Source organism: Chiloscyllium punctatum, chromosome 15 (genome assembly GCF_047496795.1).
Source record: "Chiloscyllium punctatum isolate Juve2018m chromosome 15, sChiPun1.3, whole genome shotgun sequence".
Classification (NCBI taxonomy): Eukaryota; Metazoa; Chordata; class Chondrichthyes; order Orectolobiformes; family Hemiscylliidae; genus Chiloscyllium; species Chiloscyllium punctatum.
Genome location: NC_092753.1, coordinates 54,332,627 through 54,354,892, shown reverse-complemented (window position 1 = coordinate 54,354,892; position 22,266 = coordinate 54,332,627). Strand labels below are relative to the sequence as shown.

The window sequence follows — 22,266 nt, the reverse complement described above, 5'->3', positions numbered from 1 at the left end:
GATTAGATTATGATTTTCCAAATTTTCTGTTATTATTTCCTTAATAATTGATTCCAATAGTTTTTCAATAGATGTTAGATTAACTGATTTATAATTATTCACTTTTTGCCTCCCTTTCTTTTTCAATATGGGTGACACATTGGCAGTTTTCTAATGCTCTGGTATTTCTCTAGAACCCAAGGATTTTTCTGAAAATGACAACTGATACAACCAATACATCTGTAGTTACCTGTTAGGATCCTAGGATGTAAGCCATCAGGGCCAGGGGACTCACCTGACTTTAGTCTCATCAGTTCAGCTATTACTACTTGTCTAGTTATGGTAATGGTACTTAATTCCTCTCCTGCATTCTTTAGGATTAATGGGATGGTTTAAGTATCTCCCACTGTAAAGACTGATGCAAAATATCTGCTCAATTCCTTGCATTTCCATGTTCCCCAGAACTATCTCCCCAGATTCATTTTTCTCAGGGGTTTATGTTCATTTTTATCTCTCTCTTCCTTTTTATATATTAAATAAAACTCATTGTTATTTTTTATATTCCTCACTAGTTTTCCCTTGTCATTTAATAAAAAGAGAGAGAGAGAGAGAGAAATGGAGTCCTCCTGTGCTGGATGCTGAATGTATCCCAGTTTTCAGCGGTATCACTGTTTTTTGCCTCCCTGTATGCCTTTTCCTTTAATCTTATATTCTCCTTAACTTGCTTGACGAGTCATACTTGGTTTGTCCCTCTTTTGGAATCTTCCCACCTTCTTGGAATGTATTTTTGGGGAGAGTCATGAATCATCTACTTAAATGTCTGTTACTGCTTGCATACTGTCATTCCTTCTAATCTACCCATCCAGTTCACTTAGTGAACTCTATCCTCTATTCATTGTGATTCCCCTTTATTAAGTTAAATACAAATTTTTGACCCAGGTTTCTCAATTTCAAACTGAATATTAAATTCTAACATGTTATGATCACTGCTTCCCAGGGGATCATTTACTCTAACACCATTCATTAGTCTGCCTCCTTACCCAAATTATGGACCAGACCAAACCCTCTTAAAAATATTCAGAAGATAGTCTAGTGATTATTTTACCTTTCGTTATTTTAAAGGTAAGTGTAAGGTGTTATGTTCTGGATGCAATTCTATTGGTCAAACTACAATGTTTGAAACAAACCATACTTTATTCATTCACAATAATTAAAATCAGACAAAATAAAAGCAAAAGAAAAGAATTGGCTTAACTGTAACTACATTGAAATGCTTAACAAAGTAATATATATATTTACCACTACCAATTAACTGTTCTAATAGATTAATATCCTATAAACACACCCTTGGCAAAGATAAATTCAGGAAAAGAGATGATCTCACATGCGATTCTAGCAGCAGGAAGAGAACCCCAGCTTTTAGCTAAAACAAAGAGGAATAAAAGCTTCTACATCCAGCTTTAAGACCTCAGCAACTGCTGAAAGCAAAAATTAAAAATCTTGATTCTGTGGAAGCTTGACCCCACCCATTCAGGCTGCTTCTATTGCTCCAACTTTTTAAAAAAACGCTCAAGGCCTCATAAGCTGTTTACATTATTGGTTTTGGAGCACACCACTCTGCACCTCTGCTTTAAAACCGCTCTTCCAAATAAAAAACAAAACAAAATACACCACTTAAAACCATACTTTCATCACACCTCCCCCCTTAAAAAAAACATCAATATACAAAGATGGATTCATTTTAAAAACACTCAGTCTCTCACTATTAGTACACTGCAATACGTATACATTACATTGACTCTAAGCATGCAAACATTCATTACAGCAATCTATTTCAATCCATTTTCTCGAGCCACTGAACACCTCAGTCTTCCTTCATCAAAGTTACAATGTGTTGGTAATTACATTCTCTCATCCTGCCACGTGTATAATTTTCAAATTGAAAAACCAACAGTAAACTCCATCTAAACAGTCTGGTATTATTGTCCCTAAATTTTTCCAAAAGCTTTAAGGTGTTATGATCAGTATATACAATTATCTCAAACCTATTACTGGCAACATATATGTTGAAATTTTGAAACACCAACACCAACATCAAGGTCTCCTTCTAAATCTTGGAATATTTCTGTTGATGATTATTTAATTTTTCTGGAAAAATATCAGTAGGTTTTTCTATCTTCTCATCATCTTTTTGCAAGAGCATAGCACTGGCACCCACATCACTTGCATCGATAGCCACTTTGAATGACTTTGCATAATTAGATGTGACTAACACTGGGGCATTGGTTAACACAGCTTTCAAGCTGTCAACTGCCTTCTCACATGCCTCCTTCCACTGAAATTTTCTGCACTTCTTAAACACATCAGTCAGTGGAGCAACCACATTGCTAAAAGATGGTATGGACTTCCAATAAAAACCACAGTACCAGGAATTGTAGTACTTCCCTTTTTGTCTATGGTATGGGAAGCTCTCCAATAATCTTTGTTTTAACATCCTGTTTTAACATGCCATTTGCCCATTTCCAATAGCCAAAATTGTCTTTGATCTTTCAGATAAAGGTACCTGCCTGTATCCTCTGAGTAAGACTAGCTTAGAGGTATAAGTTGTTGTCCTACTTTCTCAATACAGTCCTCCAAATGAGGAATAAGATATGAATCAGATTTTGTCACTGCATTTACGTTGTAATAGCCCATGCATAATTGTTGGGTACTATCTGGTTTTGCACCATTACAATGTGTGAGCTTCATTTGCTGTAATTGACTTTGATTATACTGTCTTTTGAACCTGTGCCAACTTTAGACAGTTGAGTCCATAAGGATGTTCCTTAATTGGAACAGCGTTTCCTATATCTACATCATGTGTACTTAGATTATTACTTCCTAGCTTATTCCTACAAAGCTCCCCGTGTGATTGTAATCACCCTTTCAGGTAATTTTGATTTTCCACTGGACGGTAAGTCAATAACTTATTACAATTTTTGAGAACTTCTTCATTGTCTAATTTAGTTTAAGGAAATCCATTTCAGAATCCTCTGAATTTGGCTGTTCACTCTGTGTTAAAACCAGTAACACATTCTCCTTTTGCTTTCCTTCACTATCAAAACACCTTTTGAGTATATTCACATGACACTCACAATTAGATTTCTTTCTGTATGACGTTCTTATCAAATAATTCACCTCATTCAATTTCCTTTTGATTTGAGAAGGCCACTAAACCTAAACACCAATGCTATAGCTCCACTAGCAAAATTGCAAATTTTCAATTCCTCTGCTTTCTGTTTTAATACATGCTGTGCTATTTTTAAATGCTGTCTAGCCAACTCGCCCACTCTATTTAATCTTTCCCTAAAATTTAGCGCAGAGTGAAAACATGTGGTCAGAGAGTCATAGAATCAAAAAGCATGAAAACAGACCCTTCGGTCCAACCAGTCCATGCCAAATTAAAATATGATCCCAAATTAACCTGCCTGCCCTTGGCCTATATCCCTCCAAACCTTCTTTATGCATGAACTTATCCAAATGTCTTTTAAAAGTTGTAACAGTACCTGCATCCACCACATCCCCTGAAAATTCATCCCACAGACAAACTGTATGTAAAAACTTGCCCCTCATGTCTTTAAAATCTTTCTGCTCTCATCTTAAAATTTGCACCCTAGTCTTAAAATCCCCCAACCTACAGAAAAGGGACTTGCCATTCACTTCATCTGTACCCCTCATAATTTTATTAACTTCTATAAGGTCACCTCTCAACCTCCTACTCTCCAGTGAAAAGAAGTCCCAGCCTATCCAGCCTCTCTTTATAACTCAAATCCTCCAAATCCTCATAAATCGCCTCTGAACCTTCTCCAGCTTTATAATGTCCTTCCTATAAGAAGCCAAACAGAACTGGACACAGTACTCCAGAAGAAGCCTCAGCAACATCCTCTATAAACTCAACATAATGTCTCAACTCCTATACTCAAAGGTCTGAGCAATGAAATCAAGCGTGCTAAATGCTTTCATAGCCACCCTATCTATATGTGATACAGGTTTCAAAGAAATATGCACCTGAACTTCTAGATCTCTCTGTTCTATAACACTAATCTAAGGCCTTGCCTTTAATTATATAAGTCCTGCCCATGTTTATTATACCAAAACACAATACCTTGCGATTATCCAAATTAAACTCCATTTGCCACTCTTCAGCTCTTTAACCCAATTGATCAAGAACTTGTTGTAATTTTAGAAAACCTTCTTCACTGTCCACCACACCACCAATCGTGGTGTCTTCCACAAACTTACTAATCGTGCCTTCTGTGTTCTCATCCAAATCATTTATATACATGACAAACAAAAGTGGACTCAGCACCAATCCATGTGGAACACCGCTGGGCACAGGACTCCAGTCCAAAAACAATCCTCCACCATCACTCTGTCTCCTGCCATTAAGACAATTCAGGCAAGCACACCCTGAATCACATGCAATCTAACTTTACTAAATAGTCGACTTTATGTAGAACTTTGTCAAAGGCTTTACTGAAATCCAAATAAACAATGTCCACCCATCTGCCCTTACCAATCTTCTTGGTTACTTCCTCAAAGTAAACCTCAGTCAAGCTTGTGAGATTTCAACCATGTTGACTAACCCTAAATATGGTAAAAACAATGACTGCAGATGCTGGAAACCAGATTTTGGATTAGTGGTGTTGGAAGAGCACAGCAGTTCAGGCAGCATCCGAGGAGCAGCAAAATCGACGTTTCGGGCAAAAGCCCTTCATCAGGAATAAAGGCAGAGAGCCTGAAGCATGGAGAGATGAGCTAGAGCAGGGTGGGGGTGGGGAGAAAGTAGCATGGAGTACAATAAGTGAGTGGGGGAGGGGATGAAGGTGATAGGTCAGGGAGGAGGGTGGAGTGGACAGGTGGAAAAGAAGATAGGCAGGTGGGACAAGTCATGGGGACAGTGCTGAGCTGGAAGTTTGGAACTAGGGTGAGGTAGGGGAAGGGGAAATGAGGAAACTGTTGAAGTCCACATTGATGCCCTGGGGTTGAAGTGTTCCGAGGTGGAAGATGAGGCGTTCTTCCTCCAGGCGTCTGGTGGTGAGGGAGTGGCGGTGAAGGAGGCCCAGGACCTCCATGTCCTCGGCAGAGTGGGAGGGGGAGTTGAAATGTTGGGCCACAGGGCGGTGTGGTTGATTGGTGCGGGTGTCCTGGAGATGTTCCCTAAAGCACTCTGCTGGGAGGCGTCCAGTCTCCCCAATGTAGAGGAGATCGCATCGGGAGCAACGGATGCAATAAATGATATTAGTGGATGTGCAGGTAAAACTTTGATGGATGTGGAAGGCTCCTTTAGGGCCTTGGATGGAGGTGAGGGAGGAGGTCTGGGCGCATGTTTTGCAATTCCTGCGGTGGCAGGGGAAGGTAACCCTAAATATTCATTGCCTCTCCAAATGAACAGAAATCCTATTTTTCAGAATCACTTCCAACAATGTACCCACCACCGAAGTCAGACTCAGAGGTCTATAGTTCCCAGGCTTCTCCTTACATCTCTTCTTAAACATTGGGATGAGCATTAACCACGTTCCAGTCATCCAACACTTTACTCATAGTTATAGATGGTGCAAATATTTTTGCGAAGGGCCCGCAATTTCATTCCTAACTTCCCATAAAGTCCTGGGATACACTAAATCAGATCCCAGTGATTTAACCATTTTTATGTTTTCCAAGACCTCCAGCAATTCCTCTCCTATAATGTGGACTGTTTTCATAAACATCAATATTTATTTTCCTGAGTTCTCTGGTCTCTATATCGTTCTCCAGAGAACTCTGATTGACCAATTTCTCATTAATTTCAGTGGTCCTCTCACCTCATGCCCAAAAACTAGTTCAAATAGATTGAATTTAGTTGATTCATTAGGTCCCTCCCTAATTGCAAAAAGTACAAAGGAACCTTGTCCCAATCCTCTGGATAGTCTTGACTATATGTCCTCAACATAGTCTTTAAAGTTTGATGCCACTGTTCTAATACTCCCTGTTATTCTGGATGATATGTCATGGATTGAATTTTTTTTTCCTAAAATATCCATAACTTCCTTGAATAACATTGATACAAAATTTGACCCTTAATCCGATTCTATTTCTGCGGGTAGTCCATATCAGGTAAAACAATTGAGTAACTTTTCTACACTCCTTTCAGATGTGATACTGCATAATGGAATAGCCTCTGGAAATCTAGTAGACACATCCAATATTGTCAACAAACACTGTTTCCCAATCGTTGTTGTAGATAGGGGTCCTACATAATCTTGTAAAATGTTCCTCAAATACAGAAATTAATGGTGCTGGTTTCTTCACTGCCTGAGTTTTTCCAATGATCTGACACAAAGACATGTCTGGTAAAATTCAACCACATCCTTATGCAGTCTAGGCCAATAAAAATGTTTTTTGTATTTTAGCTCGAGTTTTCCTTACTCCCTAATGATCTCCAACTGGTAATTCATCTGCTAACCGCAACATCTCCTTTCTTCATCCTACCTGTAATACAACTTGATGAACTTCTGCCCATTTCTCAAGTGCCTGAATATGCGATGGCCTCCATTTCCTCATCAAGACATAATTTTTAAGATAGCAAAAGGCTGGAATACATTCAGATTCTTCTTTGTTTTTTTTATACAACAGCTTTAGTTTTTCATCTTTCCATTGTAATTTACCTAAAAATATCCATTTTGTCCTCCACCTGCTCTTGTTTTTTTCTCAACCATTTGAGCAAACAGCAGTTCTGATAATTGAATTTCAACTTCTTTATCTTTATTCTTTGATTTCTACCCACTGTTTCTGCCTGTGGCTTTATGACTTCATTGCCACACATTCAGGAAAAATCCTAAGATATGCTTCCTGTAACACCTCAGTGGTCTGATTTTCCATTGGCATTTCAACCACAGTTAGCATCAGTCTCACCTGTGATGCAACCAAACTATTACCATGGATAAACTGTATTTCCGGAACTCAGAACTACTTTATTATTCCCAGCACCACTTCACCACTTTTCCCCAGACTCTCCAACTTCACTTTATGTAATGGAACACTCTTCTTTTCACCATGAATTCCACATATTACTACTCCTTCTGAATTACATATCTCCTCATCTCCCACCATCAAAGATTGACTTGCTCCCATATGTCTTAAATTTTAAATTTCCCTTACCTCCTCCTCCTGGCATAAGTGAGTAAACCTTACCAAACAAGTAAATTCTTTAAAAAGATCTAGCACCTTCTTCTCAACCACTCCATGATCGGGTTTGCATTCTTTTGCAGCTTCCATTGTGTTTTCCTTTACCACTTTGACAAAACTCACTGGCTGAGCCAGTTTTCCCATAACCATCTTCCCAGTGCTTTTTCTAAACCACCAACACTGCAACGTCACGTGCCCTACTTAATTACTGTGAAAACACCTGAGCTTTGTTACTACTGGAGGATTCTGGGTAATCCAAGATGGAGGATGGGAAAAATTTCTGGCTGTAACAGCTGCTCCTTTTTTGAGGTATTTTAGGTGCTGGAGGTGATTTATTTAAATTCCAGGAGCAGCAATTACTGTTTTATACGCTGTTGCATTGTTTTGGAACTTTGGGAAAATAAGTCAAAACAACAACAGTTTTAAAAGGTAGAAAAACAGACAAATGAAGCACAGTGCAGGAGAGAGAGAGAGAGAGAGAGAGAGAGAGAGAGCGAGAGCACGAGAGAGAACGAGAGAGAGAGAGAAAATGAATTTGCGCAGTTACTGCCTTTGCTGTTTTGAATTCATGTATCGCTGGACATCGGAGTGCGTCTGGGAAAATCAACAAGCAGTGAAATTCACAACTAATCTTGGAGGAACCTGTTTGGGCAAAGTTCACAACACAGAATCAGATAAGTAAGTTGTTTTAAGTGTGTCCAACAGAAAGGCTGCAGGAGTGAGTATAGTGGGTCCTTTCTTAAATACATGTTTTTGGAGATACGCCTCCTGATTAAACTTAATATATAAGTCAAAACTATTCATTTAACCTGGGGCAGTGTTTTGTAGAGGAATAAGATGGTGTTATTTTTGGGTCTGTAGATTGTGAAGGAGCAAAAATAGCCTTTAGTAGAGTGATATGTGCTTCTTGTCAGATGTGGGAGTTTAAAGAGAGTTTAAGGGTTACTGCAGATTATATCTGCCATAAATGCTGTTGGATACGAATCTGATCAGATCGAATGGATCGGTTGGAGAGACAGTTAGAAGCAATGAGGAATTTGCAACAGCAACAGTATAAGATGGATGGCAGTTATAGGAAGGGAGGAAAGTCTCAGATACAGTCACATAGATGGGTTAACTCCAGGAAAGGTAAGAGGGGTAGGCACCTAGTGCAGGAGCCTTTGTGGATATACCCATTTCAAACAGGTATGCTGTTTTGGAAAATGTAAGAGGTGATGGATTCTCAGGGGAACGTAGCACGAACAGCCAAGTTTCTGGCATTGAGACTGGCTCTAATGTAATGAGGGGTACGTCGGCTTCCAAGAGATCAATTGTGTTAGGGGATTCTGGGTCCGAGGTACAGACAAACGTTTCTGTGGCCAGCAGCGAAAAAGCAGAATGGTGTGTTGCTTCCCTGGTGCCAGCATCAAGGATGTCTCAGAGAGGGTGCAGAATGTTCTCATGGGTGTGGGGCCAGCAAGAGGTCATTGTCCACATTAGAAACAATGACATAGGAAGGGAAAAGGTTGAGATTCTGAAGGGAGATTACAGAGAGTTAGGCAGAAATTTAAAAAGGAGGTCCTCAAGGGTAGTAATATCTGGATTACACTCAGTGCTATGAGCTAGTGAGGGCAGGAATAGGAGGATAGATCAGATGAATGCATGGCTGAAGAGCTGGTGTATGGAAGAAGAATTCACATTTTTGGATCATTGGAATCTCTTTTGGGGTAGAAGTGACCTGTACAAGAAGGATGGATTGCACCTAAATTGGAAGGGAACTAATATACTGGCAGGGAAATTTGCGAGAACTGCTTGGGAGGATTTAAATTAATAAGTTGAGGGGGCAGGGGTAGGACCCAGGGAGATAGTGAGGAAAGAGATCAATCTGAGACTGGTACAGTTGAGAACGAAGAGAGTCAAACAGTCAGGTCAAGCAGGGACAAGGTAGGACTAATAAATTAAATTGCATTTATTTCAATGCAAGGGGCCTAACAGGGAAGGCAAATGAACTCAGGTCATGGTTAGGAACATGGGACTGGGATATCATAGCAATTACAGAAACATGGCTCAGGGATGGGCAAGACTGGCAACTTAATGTTCCAGGATACAAATGCTACAGGAAGGATAGAAAGGGAGACAAGAGAGGAGGGGAAATGGTGTTTGATAAGGGATAGCATTACAACTGTGCTGAGGGAGGATATTCTCAGAAATATATCCAGGGAAGTTATATGGGTGGAACTGAGAAATAAGAAAGGGATGATCACCTTATTGGGATTTTATTATAGACGTCCTAATAGTCAGAGGGAAATTGAGAGACAAACTTGTAAGGAGATCTCAACTATCTGTAAGAATAATAGGGTGGTTATGGTAGGAGATTTTAACTTTACAAACATAGACTGGGACTGCCATAGTGTTAAGGGTTTAGATGGAGAGGAATTTGCTAAGTGTGTACAAGACCATCTTCTGATTCAGCATGTGGATGTACCTACTCGAGAAGGTGCAAAAGTTGACCTACTCTTGGGAAATAAGGCAGGGCAGGTGACTGAGGTGTCAGTGGGGGAGCACTTTGGGGCCAGCGACCATAATTCTATTCGTTTTAAAATAGTAATGGAAAAGGATAGACCAGATCTAAAAGTTGAAGTTCTAAATTGGAGAAAGGCTAATTTTGACAGTATTAGGCAAGAACTTTCAAAAGCTCATTGGGGGCAGATGTTTGCAGGTAAAGGGAAGCCTTCAGAAATGAGATAACGAGAATCCAGAGAAAGTATCTTCCTGTCAGGGTAAAAGGGAAGGCTGGTAGGTATAGGGAATGCTGGATGACTAAAGAAATTGAGTGTTTGGTTAAGAAAAAGAAGGAAGCATATGTCAAGTATAGACAGGATAGATTGAGTGAATCCTGAGAGTATAAAGAAAGTAGGAGTATACTTAAGAGGGAAATCAGGAGGGCAAAAAGGGGACAATGAGATAGCTTTGGCAAATAGAATTAAGGAGAATCCAAAGAGTTTTTACAAATACATTAAGGACAAAAGAATAACTAGGGAGAGAATAGGGCCCCTCAAAGATCAGCAAGGTGGCCTTTGTGTGGAGCAGCAGAAAATGGGGGAGATACTAAATGAGTATTTTGCATCAGTATTTACTGTGGAATAGGATATGGAAGATGTAGACTGTAGGGAAATAGATGGTGACATCTTGAAAAATGTCCAGATTACAGAGGAGGAAGTGCTGGATGTCTTGAAATGGGTAAAGATGGATAAATCCTCAGGACCTGATCCCGAGAACTCTGTGGGAAGCTAGAGAAGTGATTGCTGGGCCTCTTGCTGAGATATTTGTATCATCAATAGTCACGGGTGAGGTACCTGAAGACTGGAGGTTGTCAAATATGGTGCCACTGTTTAAGAAGGACGGTAAAGACAAGCCAGGGAACTATAGACCAGTGAGGAGAAAGTGAGGACTGCAGATGCTGGAGACCAGAGTTGAAAAATGTGATACTGGAAAATCACAGCAGGCCAGGCAGCATCCGAGGAGCAGGAGAATCGACGTTTCGGGCATAAGCCCTTCTTCAGGAATGTTCTTTAGGACCACTGAGCCTGATGTTGATTGGATGTACATTGGAGGGAATCCTGAGGGATAGGATGTACATGTAATTGTAAAGGCAAGGACTGATTAGGGTTAGTCAACATGGCTTTGTGCATGGAAAATCACGTCTCACAAACTTGATTGAGTTTTTTGAAGAAGTAACAAAGAGGATTGATGAGGGCAGAGCGGTAGATACAATCTATGTGGACTTCAGTAAGGCGTTCGACAAGGTTCCCCATGGGAGACTGATTAGCAAGGTTAGATCTCATGGAATACAGGAAGAACTAGCGATTTGGATACAGAACTGGCTCAAAGGTAGAAGACAGAGGGTGGTGGTGGAAGGTTGTTTTTCAGACTGGAGGCCTGTGACCAGTGGAGTGCCACAAGGATTGGTGCTGGGCCCTCGACTTTTTGTCATTTACATAAATGAGTTGGATGCGAGCATAAGAGGTACAGTTAGTAAATTTGCAGATGACACCAAAATTGGAGGTGTAGTGGACAGCAAAGACGGTTACCTCAGATTACAACAGGATCTGGACCAGATGGGTCAATGGGCTGAGAAGTGGCAGATGGAGTTTAAATCAGATAAATGTGAGGTGCTGCATTTTGGAAAAGCAAATCTTAGCAGAACCTATACTCTTAATGGTAAGGCCCTAGGGAGTGTTGCTGAACAAAGAGACCTTGGAGTGCAGGTTCATAGCTTCTTGAAAATGGAATCGCAGGTAGATAGGATAGTGAAGAAGGTGTTTAGTATGCTTTCCTTTATTGGTCAGAGTATTGAGTACAGGTGTTGGGAGGTCATGTTGCAGCTGTACAGGACATTGGTTGGGTCACTGTCGGAATATTGCATGCAATTCTGGTCTCCTTCCTATCGGAAAGATGTTGTGAAATTGAAAGGGTTCAGAAAAGATTTACAAGGATGTTGCCAGGGTTGGAGGATTTGAGTTATAGGAGGATTTGAGAGGCTAAACAGGCTGGGGCTGTTTTCCCTGCAGTGTCGGAGACTGAGGGGTGACCTTATAGAGGTTTATAAAATTATGAGGGGCATGGATAAGGTAAATAGACAAAGTCTTTTCCCTGGGGTCGGGGAGTCCAGAACTAGAGGGCATAGGTTTAGGGTGAGAGGAGAAAGATATAAAAGAGACCTAACGGGCAACCTTTTCACACAGAGTGTGGTACGGGTATGAAATGAGCTGCCAGAGGAAGTGGTGGAGGCTGGTACAGTTGAAAAATTTAAGAGGCATTTGGATGAGTATACGCTGGGTATGGGCCGGGTGCTGGCAGGTGGGACTAGATTGGGTTGGGATATCTGGTCGGCGTGGATGGGTTAGACCGAAGGGTCTGTTTCCATGCTGTACATCTCTATGACTCTATTTCCGCCTGATGGATTTCCTTTTTACCCTGTGGTAAGCTCTCTTTACTATCTTCAATGAGATCTCCATTTTCCTTACCACCTGAGATTTACTCTTTTCCCCAATCTCTGTGCCTCACTGGTTAAAATTGATGTCAGAAGCAAAACTTTGATTTATGAACCCCAGTTCATAATCATCTGCCATTTCTGCTGTTAATCTTGCAATTTTAACTCTCTGTTCTCCTACATGAGTTCTTTCTACTTCAGGAAATATATTTTTGAACTCCTTCAAAATAACTGTCTCTCTCAGAGGGTCATATGTTTGATCTATTTTCAATGCCCTTATCCACCTATCAAATCAAACGTTTCACCAGGTTCACTCCCTCGATTCCTAAAACGTTGTCTGTAGGCTTCTGGTACTAGCTCATATGCATGTAAGATTTTTTTTTTCACCTGATCATACTCCCCAGATAACCCCTCTGATAGTGATGCAAATACCTCACCAGCTCTACCGACCAATTTTGTTTGGATTAACATACTGATGTGGTCACTGCTCATTTCATTTGTTTTGCCACTTCCTCAAATGAAATGAAGAAGTCTTCTACATCCTCCTTGTCATACGTAGGCAACATTTGGACATATTTAAGCAGATCCCTACCAGGCCTTTGACTTTAATGGGATTGCTCTCCATCACTGTTCTCATTGCTACTCCTACTTTTCTGCTCTATCTCCACCATTTTAAGTCGACTTTGAGTTTTCAGTTCCAACAAAGTTCAAAAAGTCTCCCTTTCTCCTTTTTTTTTATTAGGGTTTTCCTTTCCTTTTCTTTTTCCTTGCTTTTTATCACAATTCAAACTATTTCATTTCCTTTCTCCCTTTTCTTTCAAGCCGCTTCATTCTAATTGAGCTTTAGCCATTTCCAAAATTTCCGATGGTATTCCTGGCAACTGTAAATATTTTATTACTGCCACAATTATTTTCTGTTAGAAACGAAAATCGCTTCTTAATAATCGCTCTAGACAAATTCAGGAAAACAAAGTTTTATTAGCAAGTCTGCAGAGTTGGGCACCCTTCTGAGTAAAAGGCGTGCTGAGGCTTACAAAGTTTCTCATTATATACAGCACAAGTCCCTCCCCTCTTTGGCTCTAAAGAGTCACGAGGTTCACATTCTAAACCGTCAGTATTTTTCCATTCTGCACCCTTGTCACAAAGTCTGCAGCAGATGTCTCCCGAGTTGTTTTTCTACCCTGTAGTCTTATCAGTCAAGGACTTATTCTTCTCTGTCAGAGTTAGTGGTCTCATCAATCAAGGACTTGTTTTTTTCTACTCTGTTCACAAAATGTCAGCATTTGCACAATTTAAATTATCCCACTTTTGAGTGTACAAAATGTTCTTACAAAAGAAGCATGTCTTGTCCTTTATTATAGAGAAGCATGTTTTACCCCACCCCTATGGCTCTATTCCCCTGAGTCTTTAGGGTCATGCACATCTTAATTGTTTGAACCGAAATCGCCTCTCACAATTCCACCCTTTTTCTTTTTAAGATGTGCATGACAAAGATAAGCCTCCTCCCATTAAGGGCCCGGGAAATCCTTGGTCTTTCGCAGCAACAGCACCTTAAGTTCCTGCGTTCCATGTTGGGGTACTGCCACTGCCTGGAGTTGGGAAATATTTTTCTGAATTAAAGATTGAACACAGGGGGTCAGGCAGGGTAATATGAGTAGAAGCATTATGCCCCCCCCCCAGCCACCAGTAACGCCGTGCGCCACCAACTACCACCTAGGAGACCATCCCACCATCCGATGCCACCAAGAGGACGCCAGGATTGTACCGGCACATGGGCTAGTTTCCGAATTTTATCGGAAATCTTCAAAACCGCTTTTCCATTATCGTCAATTTTCAGACAGCAGTTAGTCAGGTTAAACTTCCCGCACACGCCCCCTTCTGAGGCCAACAGATAATCCAAGGCAAGCCGGTTTTGGTATATAGCAGCCCTCATCTGATCCTGCTGCTTAGCCAGCAACTCCAGGGCCAGGGCGGTCTGATTAGTAATGACCTCTACGACTGCTTGGAGCCTGATGATTCGATTTAACATATAGATAGGAGTACGGTATCCCCATGATCCGTCCTGTGCCCATGTAGCAGGCCCATAGTATTCAATAATACGGGCCGGTGGCCATTCGTCCCCCCAATCACCAACTTGGATATCCCTTGTTGGCCTCCGCAGGGAGTCAAATAGTTTAACCCCCAGGTCGTGGCCCTCCTCCTGGGGTAATAAGAAGAATTCTGGTCTAATTAGACCCAGGAAGCATACCCCAGCCCATCCCCTGGGCAACTTGGAATATGCCTGATTACCGCATATCCAGAATAGGCCATCTGGGGCAGGGCCCCCCTGTTTCGCAACTTCGCTCCACACCTCTTTTACCCCAGGGATGCACTCATAAGGGCCAGAACCGCTACAATTCCAAAACCGAGAGTCATCACCCAGCCTCACACAATTGCGGTTCTGCTGTTTCGCAATGTACCATGTGATATCCTCAGGCCACCAGACTTGTGTGGTTGCATTCAACACACTCTGACAGGGGCTGATACCCACCTCAACCTTCCCTTTCCCTTCAACACACAACTGGCCTTCCGGGCTGTTAGTCAGTCTCCACACCTGCCCTTTCCTTTCATTGACATGTGTCCAATTATACTGAAGCAACTCCCATATATCTAAGCTTTGACCAGACCACGGCCATTGTTCAGTCATATGCAGCCCCCCCACAAACCCAGCAATTGCTAATATTTAACACGGTGGCTATCCTAGACGTAAGATCAATAAACAGGTTCTGTGTTACATCGGGGAGTTTGATCTCTTCTTCTACCTCCTTGTATATAGACGGCACCTTGGAGACAACGACCGTCCTTTGACGGTCCCGCTCTTTCTCTAACTTCCGTTCAGTGTTCTGTACTATGGTCTCCTTGACTCTGTCCACATGTTCTTTGAGCAACACGGAGGGTAGGCCCCACTGCCCAGTTTTGTTAACACACACCCAGCGGTCATTTTTAGGGCAACCACGGACTTTGCCACCGTACCCTTTGTTATACACTTGATAATAGGGTTTTCCACCCTCCCAACATTCTTGCCGTGCATTCACATCGTAACACCGATCGTTCACATGGGAGTGGGACACAAATGACCCCGAGTAGATCTGACTCCCAAGCCTCGCCGTAGTCCGACATTTGTCACATCTCCCCTCGCCCTCCCCCACATACAGGAGTAAACTGATCAATATCCCCACCAATACAGTCCAGGTAGAGTTCATTGTCGCTGCCTTTTCAGTTTTACCACCAACGGCTTGTCCCCTGGCCCGCATGTCCAAGTGCTCTCTCCTTCTGGCGGAATAGGCCCCTTTATCCTCGATGCGTGGGTCCACCCTTTTTCTTTCGTCCGAACAGCGGCTTCAGTTGTTAACAGGACCAGGAACGGTCCTTCCCACTGCGGCTGGAGCTTTTCGGCCTTCCAGGTCTTTACAAGTACCCAATCTCCGGGCTCCACCTTATGCAAGAGGAAGTCGAGCGGCAGAGTCTGAGCCAGGAGACCCTTCCTCCGGAGTTCTGCAAAAGAACGGGATAAGGCCAGTAAATAGTCTCTGACAAATACATCTCCCCCTTGTAGAGTGGGACACCCATCAACCTTACTCCAATATGGTAATCCGAACAGCATCTCATAGGGGGAGACCCCGATATCCCGGCGAGGTGCTGTACGTATCCTCAATAGGGCAATGGGAAGGCACTTTGGCCATGGTAACTTAGTTTCTAACATCAGCTTAGTCAATTGGGTCTTGAGCGTGCCATTCATTCTCTCAACTCGACCCGAGCTCTGGGGATGCCAGGGTGCATGGAATTTCCATTGGATACCCAGGGCAGTACAGATCAAATGGTGTAGCTTAGAAACAAAATGTGTCCCGCAGTCTGAGTCGATAGATTCCATTATGCCATATCTCGGGATTATGTTCTCTAACAATAGTCGGGCCACGGTTGGTGCATCGGCTTTAGCAGTTGGGAAAGCCTCTACCCAGTGAGTGAAATGGTCTACTATTACTAGCAGATACTTCCATCTCTGTACTGGGGGTAATTCTGTAAAGTCTATTTGGATCCTCTGGAATGGCCTAATTGCGAGGGGCTGACCACCAGCTGGCATAGAACGCATGGCTTTCTTGTTAATACACTGGCAAGTGGGGCATCCGACTATTTCTTGTTGGGCTAACGTGTATATCCCCCTGCATACATAGTCTCTCAGGATCGTGTCACACATGGCTTGCACCCCCCAGTGGGTCTGATGGTGTAATCGGTGCAGAATACCCCGGGTGATCTGCTTGTTCAGTACTTGTCTCCCATCAGGAACCGTCCACTTCCCGTTAGTTTCTAGCCGGGCACCCAATTTATCCATTTTATCAATCTCCCCCTGGGTGAAGACGGGTTGTTTAGCGAGCCCTTCCCTCAACGGAATTAATGTTAATAATTGGACGGGTTTTTCGACCGCTGCCCGCTTGGCTTCCTCATCTGCCAGCCGGTTTCCCACCGCTTCCGGTGTCGACCCCTTCTGGTGACCGGGTACATGGACTACTGCGAGTTCCGTAGGTAACGCCAGGGCTTCCAACGTTAGGCTGATCATTTGTTCGTGAGCTAATTCTTTTCCCCGGGAAGTTATCAATCCTCGCTCTTCCCAGATTTTCCCGAAAGTATGAACGATTCCGTATGCATACTTTGAGTCAGTATATATGGTCCCCACTTTCCCTTCCAACAACTTCAGGGCCTTCTGGAGGGCGTACAACTCACAGGAATGGGCTGACCACTTCCCGGGCAGTCGTCCGGACTCGATCGTCCGTTTCGTTGCACCATCTACGATAGCATAGCCACTGTACCGGACCCCACTGATGCACCGGGAGGACCCGTCGATGTACAGTTCCTGTCCTTCACCCAGCGGGGCCTCTTGCAGGTCCTCTCGGCTTTTGGTCTGCAAGTCTACAAATTCCACACAATCATGCTCCTGTTCCCCATCTGCAGGACGTCCGTATAGAAACTGGGCAGGGTTGCAACTGAGATCTTTTGCAAAATTGAGATCATCCCCGGTCATCAAAATCGTCTCATACTTCAGGATGCGAGAGTCTGTTAACCAGCGATGAGCCTTTTGAGCCAGTATGGTACTAACCGAATGTGGGGAGTATACTGTGATTCTTCCTCCAAAGGTAAGTTTCCGGGCCTCTTCTACTAACATTGCCGTAGCTGCCACTGCCTGTATACAGGTCGGCCATCCACATGACACAGGGTCTAACATTTTTGACAAAAATGCAACCGGCTGACGTTTCCCTGCCCGCAGCTGGGTAAGCACACCCTGGGCAATACCACCGGCGCTATTGACATATAACTGGAACGGTTCCTTCAGGGTGGGTAAAGCCAATACCGGAGCTCGGATCAGTTTACTTTTAATAATATTAAATCGCTGCTCCTCCTCATCTGACCAGTCCACCTTTTGTCCTTCTTGTCCCAGTTTGTCGTACAAAAATTTTACTAGAGTGGTGTAACTTTCAATCCATTTCCGGCAATACCCTACTAGCCCCAGGAATTGTCTGATTTCCTTCTTCGTCCTGGGTATTGGCATACCCGTAATCCCTGATATTCGTTCTGGCGTGATACGGCGATGCCCCTTACTGACTTGATGGCCCAGATATCTTACTACTTGCTCCACAAACTGGAGTTTTGTCCTGGAGACGCGTAGGCCCTGTTTCCCCAGGAAGTTCAGCAGGGCAACGGTATCTGCTCGTACCTCCTCTTCTCTTGGTCCTGAGAGTAAGAGATCATCGACATATTGGAGCAATTGATTCTCCGCGTTACACCGAAATCCTCCTAAGATCTGCTCCAGTATTTGTCCAAACAAGTTGGGTTTGACTCCGTGAATCCCTGTGGCAAGACCGTCCATCTTAACTGTCGCTTTCGTCCTGTGAAGGGATTCTCCCATTCAAATGCAAAAAGGTTCCGACTTTCTTCGTTAAGGGGGCAACTCCAGAAGGCATCCTTCAGATCTATTACGCTGAACCATTCATGTTCGGGGGGAATTTTACTCATTAACGTGTAGGGATTGGGTACCACCGGGTATCTAGCCTGGACTACTTCATTCAACCCCCGCAAGTCTTGCACCAGCCTATACGTCCCATCCGGCTTTCTCACAGGGAGTATTGGAGTATTGAAAGGGGACATACATTCCTCCAGTAGTCCATCTGTGATTAATCTTTCTATCACAGGTTGTAACCCTTCCCGTCCTTCCATAGCAATCGGGTACTGTTTCCTTCTTACCGGGCCTCTTCCTGGTAACATGGTGATTTGGAGAGGTTTGATGTTTAGACCCCCTCTGTTCCCCTCTCGGTACCATACTTCCGGGTCTATTTGTTGATCATCTTCTTCGGTGAGGGCGAACAACCTTACCACTATTTCCCCGTTACTTGGTACCGTTCCGATCCCTAGTTTGACCTGCAAGTCTCTTCCTAACAAATTAAACCCCGCCGATGGCAGTAGAAGGAGGTCTCGTTTAGTAGTTCTGTTTTCATACCCAATTTCCACGTCCTCCACTACTGGGACTTGCAATGTCTTTCCTCCAATGCCAGATACCTCCATAACTGTTCTTCCTGCTCGGGCGCCGGGGGGTATTTGGATTATACTTGATCTTTCGGCTCCCGAGTCTACCATAAATGTGATCTCCGACCCTTAGGGCCCTACTTTCAAGTTTACCAGGGGTTCCTGTCGATAGTCCTTTTGCCCCAAGGGTAGGAACCCCCGACCTCCCTAATCTTCCTCCATCAGGGCGTACGACCGCACTTCCCGCTTGTAGCGGGGGCACTCTCGCTTAAAATGTCCCTCTTCATTACAGTAGTAACATCTGAGTATCCTCCTCATTTCCCTGTTGCGGCCTCGAGTTCCTCCACCCTTCCTTTGTTCCAGCCACTGTCCTCTTTTCCTCTGCTCTTGCCACGACTCTCCCCTTTCCTGTTCCTGCCGCGGCTCTCCCTTTTCCCTCCTTCCAGCTGTCACTTGTTGCACCGTCTGCATCATTATCTTTGTCGCCTTCTTTTGCTTCTCATCGTCCCTTCTCACAAACACCTTTTGCACCTCCCGTAGTAGGTCACTTAGAGGTTTACTATCCCAATCATCCATTTTCTCTAACTTCTTTCGTATGTCCGGCCGGGCTTTTGATACAAACTCTACCCGTATGAGTTGTTGTCCCACTTCCGTCTCAGGGTCCACCCCAGCGAACTGCTGCAAGTTCTTCCTAATCCTGTCTAGGAAGTCTGTAGGGGTTTCCTCCGGGTTTTGATGATTCCCAAAGGCCTTGGTAAAATTGTGCCCCTTCGGGGCTGCCTGCCTTATTCCTTTTATCCAATATTCCCGCATGTCCCTCATGTTGCGCCGTCCTTCCTCCGTGTTCTTATCCCACCCGGGGTCGGTGAGGGGGAATTTCTGCTCCCCTCCTGCTCCTCCCTCTCTCTCCCAGACCAACAGCGCAGCTTGTCGTATCATCTGTCGCTCCTGGCTAGAGAACAATGTTCCCATGATGGAATACATCTCATCCCACGTGTAAGTATTCGGCCCCAGGAACTGATCTAATTGTTCAGCCAGGCCCATGGGGTCCTCCAGTAGGCGCTTCATCTCCCTCTTGTAATTCCGTACTTCAGTACTCGTTAAGGGGACGTTCACATATCCCGTCCCTCCTTCCTCGCCTCCCATGGGCACTTCCCGGAGTGGATTCATTCTTGCAATCGGGACAGAGTTTTGTCTGTGACTCCTTTCAGCTTGAGATCTAGTCTGTACTCCTGAGGCTCCTGGTGGTTCCTCCCCGTTTTCTTCCCCTTCCCCTGAATCGTCGCCACCCGAAGGATTATTTTGTGGGGCAGACGGGGTCACGTAGGGCGGCGGTAAGTGATCTAAAGGTTCCCATTCTTTCTGCCCTTTCGAGTCTTCATTAGTTACCTTCATTTTGCAAGATATTGTGACCGGTAGCCAACAAAGGGCGTAATCACTTTCCTCCCGAGTAACATTAGGTTTTGAATTGACATATAAAATTAGAGCTTGCCGGACCCAGTCTTCGTAAGTGCCGAATTTAGGCCACCACACTGAGTCTCCCTGAATAGGTTTCTGGGACCACGTTTGACAGTATTTCACCATCTTTTTTCTAGATTTTCCTTTTCTCCTACCCTGATCCCAATTATTTAACATTCTTCCTAACGGACTATCGTCAGGTACCCCGGGGTATTTTTCATTGTCTACGTTCAAGCCTACCTTTCCCTTATTCGCCTTGGATCCCTTATTTCCCATTGCCGAGGACTTTGTAAAATCGGAGATTCTTGTATTATCCCGTGATAATCTATCACTATTTAGCCAATTCCCGGACCTTCAGTCCCGTGATCGCCCAGGTCCCTTTGCAGGCACCCCCGGTCTTTGGATTCCTGTGTCCTACGTCTCTGTGAAACAGATCACAGGCACCCCGTAGGTCCACGTTCCTCCACAAACACGGTCTCTGCAAAATCTCTCACAGACGAGCCCCGGTCTCTAGATTCCTGAGTCCCACGCCTCTGTAGAAAAATCTACAGGCACTCCGCAGGTCCCCAGTCCTCCGGAAACACGGTCCCCGCAAGTTTTTTCTTACCTGGGTTCGGTGCACCGAAATTACTCGATCGTTAACCGTCCCCACTGCCTCGGCCACACCCCTCCTTTGTTTTCCTGAGCCTTCCGGATATCACTCGCTCAAGCCGTGCGGGGCGACAAGCAAGGAATCAGGGACTGCCGAACTCGGCAGGGTGCACCTTCTCCGATGTCCTTCCTCAGCTCCCCTCGCGGCCGGAGTGTTGATCGGACGAGCCCCCAAGTTTGTTAGAAACGAAAATCGCTTCTTAATAATCGCTCTAGACAAATTCAGGAAAACAAAGTTTTATTAGCAAGTCTGCAGAGTTGGGCACCCTTCTGAGAAAAAGGCGCGCTGAGGCTTACAAAGTTTCTCATTATATACAGCACAAGTCCCTCCCCTCTTTGGCTCTAAAGAGTCACGAGGTTCACATTCTAAACCGTCAGTATTTTTCCATTCTGCACCCTTGTCACAAAGTCTGCAGCAGATGTCTCCCGAGTTGTTTTTCTACCCTGTAGTCTTATCAGTCAAGGACTTATTCTTCTCTGTCAGAGTTAGTGGTCTCATCAATCAAGGACTTGTTTTTTTCTACTCTGTTCACAAAATGTCAGCATTTGCACAATTTAAATTATCCCACTTTTGAGTGTACAAAATGTTCTTACAAAAGAAGCATGTCTTGTCCTTTATTATAGAGAAGCATGTTTTACCCCACCCCTATGGCTCTATTCCCCTTAGTCTTTAGGGTTATGCACATCTTAATTGTTTGAACCGAAATCGCCTCTCACATTTTCCCTTTCCCTATGGATACAGGCAACTCCAACTCCAGCTTGTTTGCCAATTCCAAAAGGTTTTCTTTACTTGCTTTCTGCAAAATTCCTAACATGACTTCTTCCACCCTTAGAAGGCTCTTAGTGACTGAAAATCACTTTATTACACAAAGTACAACCTGTTTAAACCACCAAAATACAATACCTGCAATAAAAAATCACCAACACTCCCTGCCTTTGAGTTCAATAATCCTAAAAGCAATCCCATAATTAGAGATTTTTAACCCAAAAAGAGCCAGAACTTGTTATGGACCAGATAAAAGCTCCTAAAAATATATTTAGGAGATAGCCTAGACCCTAACTTTTTCTTTTTTTTCCAAAAGGCAAGTACCAGGTATTTCATTCGATGCAATTCAATTGGTCAACTACCAGTCTTGAAGAAAAACAGATTTTATTCATAGACTATAGTCAAAATACAACAAAAGAAAGAATTAGAATAACAACTTTTTTGGAAAATTGAACAGAATAATAGATTATTTAACTATTAAACAGTAACTGATCCAATGTAGTAAAATACCATAAATGCACCTTTGGCAAAGGCAAATTCATTAAAATAGATTCCTTGTCTCAACACAAGGAAAAACAACAAGAGAAAGAGAAAACTCTGAGAGACAGAGTAGCAGGAAGAGATAGACTGCAGCTTCCAAACCCAGCTTCAAGATCCCAGCAACTGTTGCTGAAAAACTAAA

General features: G+C 43.5%; 1 protein-coding gene across 1 annotated transcript; it reads right to left on the bottom strand.

The window, feature by feature from the left end:
- Positions 1 to 2,086: 2,086 nt before the first annotated feature.
- On the bottom strand, positions 2,087 to 21,483 carry LOC140485964 (uncharacterized). Its single transcript, XM_072584405.1, has 3 exons — positions 20,775 to 21,483; positions 19,163 to 20,589; positions 2,087 to 2,383 (listed from the first exon to the last, which is right to left on the bottom strand). Exons 2-3 carry the CDS (start codon positions 20,441 to 20,443, stop codon positions 2,087 to 2,089), a joined length of 1,578 nt encoding a protein of 525 aa, XP_072440506.1. The 5' UTR covers positions 20,444 to 20,589; positions 20,775 to 21,483.
- Between the last annotated feature and the right edge of the window lie 783 nt (positions 21,484 to 22,266).